This window comes from Chelmon rostratus, chromosome 3 (genome assembly GCF_017976325.1).
Source record: "Chelmon rostratus isolate fCheRos1 chromosome 3, fCheRos1.pri, whole genome shotgun sequence".
Lineage (NCBI taxonomy): Eukaryota > Metazoa > Chordata > Actinopteri > Chaetodontiformes > Chaetodontidae > Chelmon > Chelmon rostratus.
Window position 1 is genome coordinate 24,426,277 of NC_055660.1, and position 16,085 is coordinate 24,442,361.

Here is a 16,085-nt window from a genome sequence, read left to right on the forward strand (position 1 = left end):
TAGTGGTGTTAAAGTTTCAGGACAAGTTTTCAGACTACTGCACAAAGTTTTAAAGCTTTCCTGCACGCAGAGCTAATGCAGATACTGCAGGTCAACATGAGCTCAGATATGTGAACATGCATGAGTGAGACTTCAGCCAGCAAAGCTCAGCAACCTTTCTCATTTCCCAGCAGGAATGAATGACTGAGATAGACCAAGTCAGGAGGGATCTAATCTCCTTACTGCCTGCCATAGCAGTGAAGACATTTGGCAGCTCACACATGCGCATGCACGCACACACACACACACACACACACCAAATGCTGCACAGCAGAGAAATGACATGTTCACATTGGTCAAATCTAATCTCAGGCTTCACTACACGCAGACAGACAGCTGTTGGTGGCTGGAATTGCACCACACAGGATCACACCATGCAAACACACACACACACGCATGCACAAACCTTTCATTTGCCATCAGGCTGAGCTGGCACAGACAGTGTCCCCAGACTAACCCTCCCTGCAGACCCTCGCAGTGTTGCTTCCCCCTTTCTGGTCCTGAGATGGAGCAGACCACCTGGGTTGTCGTAGGTGGGGGGTGAGTTATTCACTTGTGGTGAATAATGTAACATAATGCAACACTGTTGGTACCAGGTCAACTGGAATAGATCTGCGTGGGCTTTGTTCAGTTAATGTAAAGACCACACACCTGCCCCTCCTGTGATCTATATGGTGTTCGCTTTGTGGAATAATTGCCTGCACGCACACGCCCTTCTGGTGTTCAGGTGGGGACTCTACAGCTAGCTAGCTGTCTGAAGGTCTGCCTAGTATAGTGCCTCTAAAACTCGCTAATTAACTTCATTTTCATTTAATCGGTAGAAAAAACAAAGAGTAAAAAGATTTTTGGTTTTACAGCTGGCTGTGTATGTCTAGCTGCAACTACTTCTCCCTGTTTCCAGGCTGGCTATGGCTGTATAAAAATGACAGTTCTGGTTTTATTGGAGGTTATATGCTGGACTATTACACTGGAGTCACTGCTCATTGGCTTTAAGCTAAGATAAGATAACCAGCTTCTGGCTGTAGCTTCATATTTAATTTACAGACGCAAGGGTTTTTATCCATTTTCTTATCAGACTCCCAGCAAGAAAGTGAAGAAGCATAATATAAATGCTTTTTTATTGAGTACAAAACAAAAATGAAGAAAGAAACATGACAGAACAAAATAAAACAAACTGGCAGCTCACAGAGGAGGTGCACACTGCATGTCAATCCGTATGATGACTGAAATGACTACAAGTGGACTGAGGGTTAGAAACAGAGTCCATGGAACAAGACCAAGTGAGGTCGAGGAAGGCCCAAGACGAAGGCCAGAAAACTGTAATCCTGATGGATCAAAGCACAATACAGCACAGTAAAAAATACAATGAGATCCTCAGTTGAGGCCTCTCCCGCCTAATATGATCTACAAAGGGTCCCCAGACCGAGAAACTTCTGGGTATCAAAGTTCTTAAAGGAAACTGACACTCAGACAACCTTCTGTTATGACCATACCAAACAGGAGGGCTTGTTGCAAAGCTGGGAGAAGAGGCAAAGAGGAGCTGGAGCAGCCAGATATCACACAGTGACTGTTAGGGCTTAGCTGTCTGCTGTAAAGTATATGTTGCTGTACAAATTAAAAATGTCATCCCTGAAACTCTTGAGCTTGGAGCAAGAGAGAGATGACTGACTCACACTTCTCACAGGGAGCGGAGATAGAAGGAAAGATTCTGTTCAGTGTGGTCTGAGGAGGTGCAGCCAAAGGATGGTTTTAAACGGAATGAGCTGAAGTCATTAATCTAGGCCTCTCTAATGTGAAGAGAAGGGGTTGCCAGTGGGAATAGATCACGTAACTGTGAAATGTTTGGAGGGAGATATTCTAGTCATAAGGTCATAAAAGTTGTGTTGTTTGGGTATCATATCGATGTGAGACAGAGACAGGCTGACAAGGAAGGAGATAAAATTCCACCTGAAGCAGAGTAAAGGATGTAAAACAGTTGTCGATGTAGAGAGCCTTAGTAGCAGACAGGCAATGGACATTTATGAGAGACTCAGCACACCTGTGACTTGCCTTCAGAATCTTAAATGAGTTGTGCAAAAACTCATGTGTTTGATGTTTGGATTTGGTTTAGAAAATAAAATGGCCATGAAGGAGGCTCCAATAAGTGATACTGCATTACAGGACTCAGTCTGAGGCTATCTGAGAGAGCTCAGGCTGCTGCTCTGTGCAGCCGAGCCTGAGCATGATTCCAGAAAACACATGCTCTGGATTACCAGCCCAATAATAATGTCAGACGACAGGAAAGCCCAGATCACCTTGAGCTGTGGGTTTCTGTGAATGTGCCTTGTAGGCGTGGGGAGGCCTGTTAGCCCAGATAAAGGGCATAGAAAAATGGGTGCGTTTCGAAAAACATAGCATGAGTAGCCTGCACATCTGTGAAGGCACCACCAATGCTGAAAGGTACATGCAGGTTTTTGAGCAACATACGCCGCCATTGAGACAACATCTATTTTAGAGATGTCCCGTTTATACCAGCAAGACAATGCCAAAACACATTCTGCACTTGTTACGACAGCATGGCTACAGAGCAAAAGAGTGAAGCTACTAGACCGACCTGCAGTCCAGACTTGCCTGCCTGAAAATGTGCCGCGCATTATAAAGCACAAATGGTGACAATGGGGACCGTTGACTGTTGAGCAACTGAAGTCATATACAATGCTCTGTGTAAGAGCTTGTGTTATTTTTCCTGCCTGTGTTTTGTCTCTGGATATTTTCTGTCGATTCTCCAGCGTTTGCAGCAAAGCTGGTTGTTGCTGTTTCCTGCTAGCATCAGCAAGCTCCTTGAACTCTGCGTTCTTCAGGTGTTACTTCAAATTTCTCGGTAGTGAAGTGCCACTGCTGGAAGTTTTAATGAAATCTATCACAGTTGAATAACCTATTTGGCCTAGATGGTCTAATTTGATGCAAACACTGAGTACTCACACATTTTCTCTTCAGCTCAAATGACCATAGTCAGCATCATTAAACCAAATTATAAACGAGTGGAGAGAGCACAAGGACGGCCCACTGCCAATCTGTGCTTTTCATCATTACAAACATGTCGATTAGTTGTCAAACATGTCATGTTAACAGCTGTTTCATCAACCATGTACACACTTTTTTTTATCATGTCTAATCTCTACTGCTCCCCCTCCCTTTAAAAACAAAACAAAAACATTTTCCTCTGGACCCATCTGTTTCAAACATCAGCCATGTCCTCTTCCCTCTGACTTACTCCACGGGGATGAAAGTGTGTGTGAGATAATAAAATATTGTTAATCTGGTTTCAGAGTGACTGGGGCATGTAATCTTATTTACTCCTTCAATCCTTTTCCTCCCTCTTCATTACGACTTTTATCCTACCAACAGCACAGCACATTTACAGTTATTCATAGTGCATAATCTTGGCTTATAAAAGGATTGATCAGGAGAAAGGAGGTTAATAAAGGAGGTTAGGAGGTCAGTGGATGCTGCTGTTGATACAAGAGCTGCAGAAAACCATGCATGTGTGAAGTGGTTTGTGGAGTCATTGTGCATGATCCAGTTGGAAGAACTGGACAAAATTAAAAATGAATTAGACTCCATCACTGTGCTTTCCCAAGACAAACAAGAGGGATTTTATTAATGCAGAAACTTTACGTTCAGGTGCAGCAAGTACTCAGTTTTCACTATCCCCGATTAAATTTTAAGGTGAGATTAATAAATCCAAAATGTTCTGATGATGTGTACTTTAAAGCCCCTGCAAAGCCACACAACTCATCACCATTTACAGCTTTAGGGAAGCTTTTGCATGACATGTACGTCAGCTGCCTCTGCTACAGATCCCAACCCTGCACAAAAATAGACAGGCAAAGTTAGTCTAATAACCAAAGTGCATGGGGGTCCGTACATGTGGGACAGTGAAGGACAGAGGAATGGATATGGATGGACAGATACTGGCAAAGTGAGAGTGACGGATGAAGAGACGCGAGGAGAAATTGGAAATTAGGTAGAACCTCATAACAAACTTGTCATGACTCATTTTTTCTCTTTCAGCTGATGGATGCAATGAACCTCATGATAGCTCCACCACATTTAACCATATTAGCACTGTATTTTATTTAGAATTTTCTGATTGCTTCTTCTCGGTTTTCACAAGTTTCGGAGTACAAAACTAATAATGCAAAAAGCAAAGTGTTTAACAATGAAGCCAAGTCCCCAGAATGCAGACACCTCTTAGTAGCCTGCAGATCACTGAGTTTTCAAGCATTTCTCTATTATCATTACTTATTTCATGATTTCATTATTAGCATTGAAAGCAGAATTACAGCACAGTTGCGATGGATCACAATATAACTGCAGCTTATTTTATTTTGTATGATAAAACTTACAAGTGACTGAAATATCAATGAGGTTTGGTGTCTATTTTATGGTAGATACAGAACAGAAAACATTAAATGATGCAGTGACATACAATCACAGTCATCATTCGGAGCTAAAAGACATCATTAGTTATTATTTGATATCATAAATTGACAAACCCTGTTTCATTTTAGAATACAATGATTGAATGTATGTACATACGTTGAAAGGCTGCATGATGCATTAACTAATACAATCCATACAGTTTTAATTCTGTGTTCTGTGAGGGCAAAATTTTGCAAATTGAAACTGTTGTGGAAAACAGATACTGCAGTTTTTTATTTGTGCTGCTCTTCTCCAGGTTGATGTTAAATATAATGTTTACATTCCCGGTCCTGCTTGCCACTACTGGAGCGGTAAGGTGTGGAGGAGGCAGTGTGTGTGTGTGTGTGTGTGTGTGAGAAAGAGAGACATAGATTGAGTGTGAGTGTGCACACTGCCCCAGTGCTGCAGTCGGTGTACTTAATGAGTTTGAAGAGCCATATTTTATGTGGTTGCACTGCATGCCCTAAGTGACACAAATAGGCTGCTGATGTTCATGGGGGTTGTGGCGGAAACATTTCATCATTTGATGATCATCACTCCTTCTCCTGTCTCAGCTCATCCCTCTAAGCTATCCTGGTTTTTACTCCCTTTGTGAATCTGGCCACCCATCTCTCTTCATCCATCTACTGTACCTTTTCTGCCGTCCATCCCCCCGTCTTTTCTCTCCCCGAGGCTACATGTGTACTGTAAATTTCAGTAAACACATTCATCCAGTGACTTACCGCATAGCAGGAATGCAGCTCTCCAGTATGGGAGTCGAGTACATGGTGTTTGCAGCTTTAAGACGGTGTGTCTCATCTTCAAAGATATGGATGTACTCAGGTGCCAGTCGGATGAGACTTTGTTGCTGCATACAACTGATATTAACCTCTGTGGATACACAAGTGTACTAAGGAAGCAGATCAGTCAGGGGAAGCTCAGAAGCGTTTGTTATGCTGTATGTGAAATAAATGCACATTCAGCATAAGTCATGTCTGTGAAAATCTTTATAAATAATTCCACAAAAGCTTTAACACTAATTTAAGGTATTACATAGAGAATGTGTTTCAGTCATATTTAAATTTTTGTCCTTTAATGAAGACTTAATCATCCAGCTGGCACAGGAGAGCAGAGGCTTTTGATATCCAATAGTCGCTGGGTCGCTTGGAGGGGAGCATTACTGTCACAACAAAATTAGTTGAGTGACCTGGAGGGGGACAGAAATGAAAGGTGAGGTAAAACACCAAATCAAAGTAACTGTCCATTACAGTGCTTAATAGTGAAAGAACTCTTCTAGCTCCTGCCTTCTCATGCAGTATAAAATGCATCAGCAATTATAAATGCTTTCAAAAATCTAATCTAATCTATCTAATCTAAGTCTAAATCTAAAGTGTAAACCAGTATGTGGGTGAGGGATCCAGGATGTACTGTACCAGTGGTGGACAGGGTTCCAGCTCTGGCTGAGGTCTTGTACAGAGGAGCGTGGTATAGGTCAGGCTCAGGCACGTAGTTCCGCTGTGGCTCAAAGTGCACCACTGGCAGCATGGCGTTCATCACTCGAGGTAGCGCATCCTCAATCACCATGCTGTCGTCGTCCCAGCGACTGGAATCCATGAACATACCGTGCACGAGCACGCCGTCCTCTGGTTCTGGTAACTGTTGTGTCAACAAATGAAGAGGAGCAGTGGTGAAGATGCATATTCACAGTGATCAATCCTCTCTTTTTAATGCATTGCTGTCTCCTGTGTTTTCCCAGTAAATGTGTGTAGCAATTGTGCACAGTATGCTTTCAGATTCAACAATGTTCAGATCATCACTGCTCCTTTTAGAAGCTAGGTTACCAACAGAGACATAACATTGTCTTTGCTTTGTAGAATCTTTTTACAGCTATTGGTGGGAAACATTGGTGGGAAACAGCTAGGCTGGCTCTGTCCAAAGATAAAAATATGCATCTTTAGTTTGAAAGTCCCATTTCTAATTAATATGTACAAACAGCATCCAGTTGGATGTGAATTGGGGGAGCCTGTGTGTGAAATAATGTTAGGGCAACAACGCCCTAACAACGCCCCTTTTAAGTACCTCTTCATCCATGTCCAGTTTAGTGTTGTTAGGCAGAGAGCGTAGAGCCTCACAGACTGCTACCTGGTCTCTGTACACCGGCACCATGTTGAAGCGGAAGTTGAGCTCATCGATGGGCAAATTGTAGTCCCTGGCATGATTCTGAAGCACCCCTACAGGCCAGCAGGCAGAGGAGAACATTAACAATATATTTCATCATGGTCTTTGCAAGATCTAACATGTCAAAAGAGGCACTGTGGATATTGTTGAGCTGTTTAAAAGCTAATTACTTTATTTTGATGTGTACTTGAAAGAATAGAGTGATCACTATATTCTAACAGCTTTGACACTTGCCTTGCTGCTACAGTTCATTAAAAACGTTAAAAACGTGGCTGATATGTTGGTGCTATGGTGTTTTACCAGTGAGAAAGCCTTGAGGGAAGAAGAATCCTGAGATCCAGAAAGATTTGGGCTGACCACGTGTGATCCAAGTCTGGCGAGAGTTAGAGTAAGAGAGAGAGAGAGAGAGAGAGAGAGAAAGATATAATTAAAATGTGTGAATTTTAAAATAACTTTTTTATGTGTTGTGCTCAGTGTGCTGCATTACATCCCTTTACTTACGGGACCTGAAAGTGACTCAGTGACTCCATTCTGACAGTGAGGTGTATTCTCTCTTCTGAGGTAGTGAACATGTGCAGTCTGACTCAGCGGCTACCCATCACTTTATGAACTAAGGCAGCCCTCCCGTTTGTCCCTTGTGTGTGTGTGTGTGTGTGTGTGAGTGAATTTAAGTGATTGTGCAACACACATGTTCAGACCAGTCTTACGGAAGAGCAGCTTAAGTCAGGGGAGATGAACCAAATGCTGAAAGAGGGTGTACAGGGACGGAGAAAGAGAGAGAGAGATGGTCTGTGCCTCTGGGAAGAACACAGACTGTTCATGTGCTATTAGGGCTTTTTGTCTTGATGAGAAAACACACACACACACGCACGCACGCACGCACGCACGCACACACACACACACACACACACACACACACACACACACACACACACACACCAGGATGCATAGTTGGATCTCTCTGTCATGTCTTTGTGTGACAGCCATTGATACAAAGACCTGAGCCAGAAGGAAGAGAATCCTATTATCATAATTTTGATTCATTTACGTGCTTGTCCATTATCCTAATTGAGCCAAAACAGGCTTTAAACAACCTTTCTATACAACTCAGTGTCAGCAAGTGCATAATGGCTGATTTATACTTGTGCACTGAATCTAGACAGAGCCTATGTAAGTGGCCTGCACTGTTGTGAGAATTTATACTTCTGTGCTGATGTGTCTGTATCGCTCTACAATTACACTGCTAAACACGAGTTGGCTGTGGGATCTATGTCACTGTGTTGAGTTTCGTGGTGTGTGTTCTATGTGAAGATCAAACAATTGCGAGTGAAAGTGAGCAGATAATGAGCCGGTGAGTTTTCTGTGCTTGTCTGCCCACTGAAGGTCATGGACGAGAAAATCCATTTCAGATATTTTTGGATGTCAGCAGTCGTCCACAACGATATATATCATATCAGACTATGAACAGTATGCCTATAAACATTACTCAGTAAAGGAAATTAGATGCTATCAAGTGGACCAATAATAGGTGTTGCGATCCGCACTGTTACTTTTTTCGGGAGGTGCAAAACAGGCCACAGTGCAGGGTACACGGCTACGCTGTACTTAGGGTTTAGATTTAACACAGAAATTTGAGTCAGCCTTAAGATGTACATGTGTGTTTGTGAATTGGTATTTCTTTCCCTTTCTCATTCAAACCTGGACAAAGGAGGTCCTGAGGGCCAGGTCTCTGACCCAGGAGGCCAGGGGTTTGAGAGAGGGGTAGGCAGAGTTTGCCCAATGGGTGGGAACCTGGTTGTTCAGGAAGCTTGTGTATATGCGGTCCATGTCCTCTGACATCACCACCAGACCTGCTATGGCCTTCTGTAGAGTGATAAGAGACACCTGGGAAACACAGAAATATCATACATCACAATGAGGTCTTGGGAAGGAAAATGAAAGTATTGAAAAATGCTGTTTATCTCTCTTAAAATTCCTCTTAGCAGTGTTTACTACTATCAGTAGCTGAGAGGAAACAGAAATATCAAGTTTGACCAGCAGTGTGTGTTCAGGGGTGCTGGCTATGTGTGTTACCCTGAGCACTCTCAGCAGGTTGTTGAATCGGTCTGCCTCTTGGCCCAAAACGACTGTCAGGGAGTTAAGGCGGCCATTTTGGTCGCGGACAAACAGAGTTTCCACTGCCTCGTCCATGTCCAGACGCTCTGCACACAGACAGGCAGACAAGCAGGGAACCAAACCAGGAAGACAGGTAGCCAGACAGACAAGATAGACATGGACAACACAGCATTAGGTAATGAAACACATTCTCAACAATGTGTGTGTGTGCGTGTGTGTGTGTTTACCAGGTAGCTTGGCTAAGACGGATTCAGCGAGCTCACACACTATGTCATCGTTACTTTTAGCTCCATGACGGGCTGATGAGCGAGGATTAACATCCAGTATGGTGTTGATTAGAGTCACGGTTTCTTGGCGCTGTGGAGGCAAACACAAGGACACACATTCAGATACTGTAGCGTCCTTGTTTACTGAGACTTTGCCGTTGCATCTCACGGCTTCTGAATAGAAATGCTTTTATAACCACCTATAAACTGTATGGGCAGCTCCAGATTAAATCATGAATAGGCTCGTAGGCTCGTTACTGGTTCAAATGAACTATTCAACACATTACCCTACCGCAGAACAAACAAAATGAAAACAAAGAAGTCAGTTGGTTCACAACATCTGCTCATATGATTCTATCACGAAAAGTATATCTCATCAAATCAAATCATATATATTTAAAGAGGCAATTGAAAGACTGACAGAAAGATAGGCAGAAAGATGGGGATGTAGATCTTTTCCAGATTTGTATGTTTTTTTCTGTATGATACTACTATTGTTCCTCACCTGGAAGGCCAGGTTGGCATTTTCATGCATTCCAAAGACCTCAGGATCATCTATGATTGGAAGACTCTCAATATATTTCTTATATTGCTGTAGTTCATCAGTCTCTGGGGCATAGTAGATACCTTAAACACACAAGCGACAAATCCATTCATCCAAAGAAAATGCAATGTAGTATATGAGTGTACATGTGCACTGAGACAAATGGACTTTTGCAAACACACACATATACACATACACTTGATATATATCAAATTGAATTATATTGCAAAGTGTTCCTGTTATTTTGTCCGTGCACTGTATTTATACAGAGAGAAAGAGAGCAGGGGAGAGCTTGAGATGAAAATACCAGAGGAGGAGAAGGTGTAGCCAGACTCCAGGGTTTGAGGTGAGAAGAATCCTTTGAGGACTGTCCTGAGGCAGCGCTGGTCCCAGGCATCAGTAACTCTGCCTCCATATGTGATCTCACCTGGGGAGACAGACACAAACACCGCATGATGTTATCAGTCTGCATCAGCGTTTCTGTGTATCTGGTTGAGGGGGTGGTGGTTTTAATGAGCCTGGAGTGAACTCAAAATATTCAAAATTCCCTTCAGAATCAGAACAACTGCCAAACATTTTGAATAAGACATTGAATATTTATGAAATTTGAATATGAGTGAATGACTAACAAGTAAACAATGTCAGAAGAAAGCATACCTGAAGAAGTATTTAGTACAGTTTTAAATAAATATGTATAACTGACAGTGAAGTACTTGATCTTTGGCAATTGTAGTCATAGTACATGAAGCAGCATTTTCCTAGACACTGCCAAGCGTATTGTTTTGTTTTTTGTCCTGCTCTCCTCCTTAGATGGGCAGTTTCACACTTCACCTTGTCACTCATCTTAATCACCTGTCTACCCTTAACCAACATCCAGCTCAAGGCCAAGGTAACCATCATCAGTACAGCCACCATACTCATTGAAAAAGCAGTTTCAAGGACATAAACAAGCAGCAGTAAAAATACAAACTCATGCAATTAGGGAATGCAAGGACAAAAGGGTGCCACACACAGATACAGATTAGGATTGCATTAAACAAATGTTACAACACTTTGAACATGTGCACATTACAGCTTTAAGAAATGCTTGTTTGTAGAATTTTGAAGTGACAGTCACTTCACAATAATACAGACAAGCATTGTGAGCGACTCACTGGCTAACCAAGCAGAGAATCCTTGAGAGACCAAACATAATCTGATGGAATAGGGTAATTATGACTCTGTTTAAACAATCTAAGTGCTTTCAAACATTTGAATGGCTCGATACAGCTATTGGAAGGGGCTTCAATCTGCTCATGTGAGGAAAAACTCATATGAGACAGAAATGTAGGACACCCTCTGGGACTCAGAGAACAGGTTCTTTGCACACCCATCTAAACGACATTACATAGGCAGCGACATCATACAGTCTGTGAACTTCACACAGACATCTTAATGTGTCACATATGGGTGAGAAAGAGAGAGTGGGTGAGAGAAATACAGAGGCTGTCAAGTGCTACAGTGACAAAGGAAACTGAATTGAATTGTAGAATTTAAACACACTGCTCTAATGACTTGATTCACAAGGTGAAAAGACATTAAACAGTGAGATACCAGTCACAGGTTTTCATTCAGGAGTGTCAGGTTTCTGTCCAGTTCATTGACTTCTTATGTATTAATGCACAGCATAGAGAGGCAAACACATATGTGGCTCGTAGGCAATGGCATGAAGACAGAAAAGAGGTAAGGACTAGGGGAAAGACAAGTACAGCTGGAGGGTAAATGTTTCCAAAAAGCAAAAAACGAAGATGAAATGTAAATTATATTTAACATTTACAATTCAACACTTCAAAACCGTACTTAATGTGAAGACAGTTATGTAAGACAGTAAGGAAGGGAGTGAATAATCAGACAAATCTCTGCTGAAGCCTTTAGCAAGCTGCAGGCGTGGTAAAGCTGGAAGCTAGATTATTCTTTTTTTTTTTCACCAGAGAAGAGGAAGTGTTCCTCCTAACAGAGGAAAGGCAATATAATGCTTTGAGCTCAAATTCTTTGCCTCAAAGAGTTCGCAGCTCTGGTACACAGTGACTGTTAGAATTAAGGATTAAACCAATAACGCAGTAGTGAGATAACAACGAGAGACATCAATTTGATGCAGGAGCGGTGCGCTCCACTGAGACTGAACATAATCATTTGAAGGTGTAATTGAAAACCAGATTAGGGAAACAAATGAATTTAAGCGATATGATGAGTATTGTTCGTGAAAGGGATCTCTCCGCCTCCTTCTTAATAACTTTGAAGATGTCTGTTATGGAAGTCCAAGACAAACAATATTAAACTGACATAATTAAATTCAATTGAAATCTCCCATATGTGTGCCCCGAATATATTACATATTAACAATTGAAAATAAAAAACGTGACCTCCATTGACAAATACATTGATGTGCTATATATATAATATATAATATATGTATAACCCTGCTACACAGTGTGGTTATAACAGAAATGTGGCATTTTTTTAATAGTGCTGGATTCCAATTTAAATTACTGAATAAAAATTAAATGGAAATTTGAATTTCCATTGGGTGGACACTGACATGTACCATGATAAATGCTGTGATTTGTCAAACTAGTTCATATACCAGGACTTCATATCCACATTTCGATTTCTTTATCTGCTGTGTTTGACACATAAAAAGAGCTTTGCTGTGCACAGGAGCACCTGTTCTTTTAATTTTATTCATATAAACACAAAGTCAAGAGGAGGAGAGCAGCGAAAGTTCACTGAGTGAAAGTTGAACAGACACAGGGTCACAGCTGCACAACAGAGTGAAATCATGTCACAGAACTGCCCTGCTTTGTAAGATCAGCTAACATTTTGCCTCCCCCATTTCGCATGATGCTGAAAATGTGTGTGTTGTTGACAAAACAACAGTGTGCAGTCTGTGCCAAACATTGGCAACACATTGGCAACACAACACACGCTATGCCTAGTGACAGAGAGAGACTGTTTCCATCCACACTTCCTGCTTTGTTTAAAGCCAGCGATCTGAAGCTTTGCACATTGGACTTTTTATTGCAATTTCAGGGCCAAATTAATATGCATGATATTTCGAAAATGTGAGCAGGTCACCACACATACACAGTCCCAAATATATCAACTTGTGCTGCACATGTATGACTGTACATATATAGATCGATGTGTGTAGGCTTCCCTACCAGTGATGTAAATGAGAGCGTCCCAAGGGATGGTGCTGTCTTTGCAGTAGAGGTTGAGGTTAAGCAGAGCACACTCCCTGTCACTGTCATTAAACTCATAGCGGATGTTCCAGCCCAGAGGACCAAACTTTTTCCTCTCCTAAGACACATGCAAAACAAGACACAAAATAGAGACATAAATAGAAGGGCAGGCACATACCTGCACAAACACATTGTGCAAGACACTGAAACATGCAGAGGCACACAGAGCATTAATGATCTAGTATATCAATCAAGTATAGTATGATCAAGTATATGTGCGGGTTTAAGAGACAGCATGTAACCTGGATGATTGCATGAAAAAAGCAGATTCCAAAGACGATCTTCCTCCACTGGCGTCCCAGGACATGGTCTTCAAAGAAGCTGCTGGAGATCTCTGTGAAGGCCCTTCGCATGTTGGCTCGCAGGCCTTTAGGAGGCTCATTAGTCACCTGGCAACAACAACACAGAGACACACAAGGCTCGATGGCTGTTATTGAGAAGACTACTTCTAGGAAACTAAGACTAGTTGCTGCTAACACAGCCACAAACCAGGCTATTCCTAATTGAAAGCTAGAAAATCCTTTACAGTGGTGTATACTGCAGACACAACCTGATCCTGCAGATCTACAAACACAAGTCAAATCATACTCTTCATCAATTATTTTCAAAATCAAGCTGTAAATAAAAAAATCCTTTTCTTCTAAAGGTTCATTTTACTAGCATACAGAATAGCTTTACTGACTATTAAAACACTAGCTGTATTGGATTCTAGCTATTATACAACGATATGTGCTGATTTGACCAAAATGTAGAATATAGTATGCAGCATAAAAACAAAGGCAAAAATACCAGGGCATCATACTGATTCAGACACAAGTCAAGAGTTTTGTGGAAAGGCATCCAGTTTGACTGAAGCAAGGATAACAAAAATAATGTTATGCTTCCAAATGAACAGAAATACCAGGTGGATGAGCTCCAACTCATGTTACATTTGCAGTGAAGTGACAAAAATGGCGATGAATCTGGTTGCTTTCAATCATCAGATAGGTGTTACCCTTTTCTCAAGTAAATCTCTTTTTTCAGAGCATAAGGGGATGATACACACACAACAGTGGTTTGCCGTTAGCCATGCTATTATTTGCGTCCGCTTTCCAAAACTGGAAACCAGCTTGTCCTACCGTAAAATAAATAGATTTAACAGTTTCATACTACTATGAAAAACAGTGCGCAAATACAACTGTTAGTACTGATGTTGTGACACTTCCTTTTAAGGAGAAGCTATTAGTTCTTCCTTTTGTTCAACTAATTACAAAGTATGCAAAATGTCACAACTTCCCAATAAAAGAAATGCAAATCACATCCATTTGGCCTTTTCCCTTAAATGCCATAATCATGTACTAGTGGGCCCTAAAACGAAAAGAGAAAAGCTGTTTCATAATCTGGGGAAATTAACTCCCTGAATTAAATTTGAGTTACAAGTTCCAAGGTAATAAGTCTTGGCGTCATCCTGGATTCAGATCTAAGCTTCAAGTCTCACATTAACACTAGTTGAGGAAAACTTAAATTTTTCACCTTATTGTACATCCATTTATAAATCAAAAAGATGCTGAAAAATGCGTTCATGCATATATTTTAAGACAATTCAATTACTGTAATACACTAATTAACGGTCTCCGGTAGGGTTTTCTATCCCTGTCTTTATGTACATTCCATGTTTATGTGAAGCACTTGGAGCATTTTACTCATGATATGTTTTGTTGAATATAAAAAATCACCATATGGACATGTTAACAAGGTTAAAACTTGATTTTCATTGGAGGGAGTCTTTATACAGATGCAGTAGTTTCCCACAGAAGTCAAAGAATTTATACTTAGTATGTAAATTTAGAATATCTGCTTTGCAAAGCATGTTGGTGTGAACAATCTTCATGTAAGAGAATGATGACAAGCCATATACAACTACAGAAAGTTAACTGGAGAAAATGCAGATTTGTTCAAAGCTGAACTTTTTTGCATTGGAAGTGAATGCAACATTTTTCTTCATACTGGGAACATTGTCCTGTGGACAATCTTTAACAGACTATCTTCAAATGAAATTAACTGATGTGAGATTAAACAGAGTGTGTGTGTGTGTGTGTGGTTGTGTTTACCTTAACTGAATTCTGGAGCACTGTAACCGGAAATACTTTGGTAGGCATGGAACTGAGAAACAAACGGAAATTCTCGTGGATTGATGTGTCTGCGCCGGAAAAGACAGGAACATTATTCACAGCGATAAACAGAAGAATAAAGAACCTAATGAACAGCTCTCTGATTACACAGACAAACATTCAATCAAATACTTTTCCATTGATACAAATATTGTGAAAAACACCCACAAAAATGACAGTCATTTGTGTCCCCAAAAGCTTGGCTCTGTAGTGTTGTGTGTGTGCTAGTGTGTTCTATATTTTCTTAGTGTTGTCTTAATGTATACATTAGACCTGCAGCACAAGTAATTATTGTTATGAGATCCTGAGCATAGCATATTCCCAAACTGACATTTTCACAGACAAACAACTCCTGTCCTTCCTGCTTTTTCCCCTAAAACTAGGTATTTATTTATTTTATGATATAACAAAGTGAAATGCAAAAACAAGCTATCTGTTCTAAAATAGAAGAAATTATAATCTGAATTTAAATTGATAAAACTAGGTAATCTAAATCTATATTAAACTGAGCTTATGAAAAGTTTAAAACAAGTAAAGATAACAAGATGAAGTACTGTTGCTGATACTGTGTTAAGTAATGTTATTGAAAAGTAGTTTTAGAAGAAAAAGCAGTTTATCTTTGATGGTGTTTGGTGTTGAAATCGAAACAGAAACAATACTAATAGAAAAAAATACTCTTACTCTACTCATACTCTTCATTTTTATTTCCAGCAACCCCAGTGCAAAATGTAATCACAAATGGGTCAGTAGCCACATCTGGAATAGATGTCACGATATTCTGCCCCTGGCTGACCATGTGTGGTGTTATATGGAAGTGTTTCAATGCTGATTTAGTGTGGTGATACCAGGCTCAGTGAAGGTCTTGATAAGCTCTTCCATGGCTAACATCCAGGAGACTGCCAGATGACAGTTCTGCAGGAAGACCCATTTGCCACTCTTCAGTGCTTCATGGATCATCTTCTCTGCTATTGGTCCCTGGCCTTGACCCAATGAGATGGACTCAACTCTGAGAGAAAGGGGGAAATGAAAATACCCCCGTGATCATGTGCAAAATACTGATCACTTCTCT

At 40.9% G+C, this 16,085-nt stretch overlaps 1 protein-coding gene across 1 annotated transcript in view; it reads right to left on the reverse strand.

The window, feature by feature from the left end:
- Positions 1-5,569: 5,569 nt before the first annotated feature.
- Positions 5,570-16,085, reverse strand: part of dnah6 (dynein, axonemal, heavy chain 6) — a 53,491-nt gene continuing 42,975 nt past the window's right edge. Inside the window, 13 exon segments of the mRNA XM_041964216.1 lie at positions 5,570-5,689; positions 5,916-6,138; positions 6,562-6,713; positions 6,961-7,033; positions 8,359-8,544; positions 8,734-8,861; positions 9,003-9,132; positions 9,547-9,668; positions 9,893-10,012; positions 12,786-12,924; positions 13,109-13,255; positions 14,957-15,045; positions 15,862-16,022. Coding sequence (XP_041820150.1) covers positions 5,586-5,689; positions 5,916-6,138; positions 6,562-6,713; positions 6,961-7,033; positions 8,359-8,544; positions 8,734-8,861; positions 9,003-9,132; positions 9,547-9,668; positions 9,893-10,012; positions 12,786-12,924; positions 13,109-13,255; positions 14,957-15,045; positions 15,862-16,022 — 1,774 coding nt within the window. The 3' untranslated portion in view covers positions 5,570-5,585.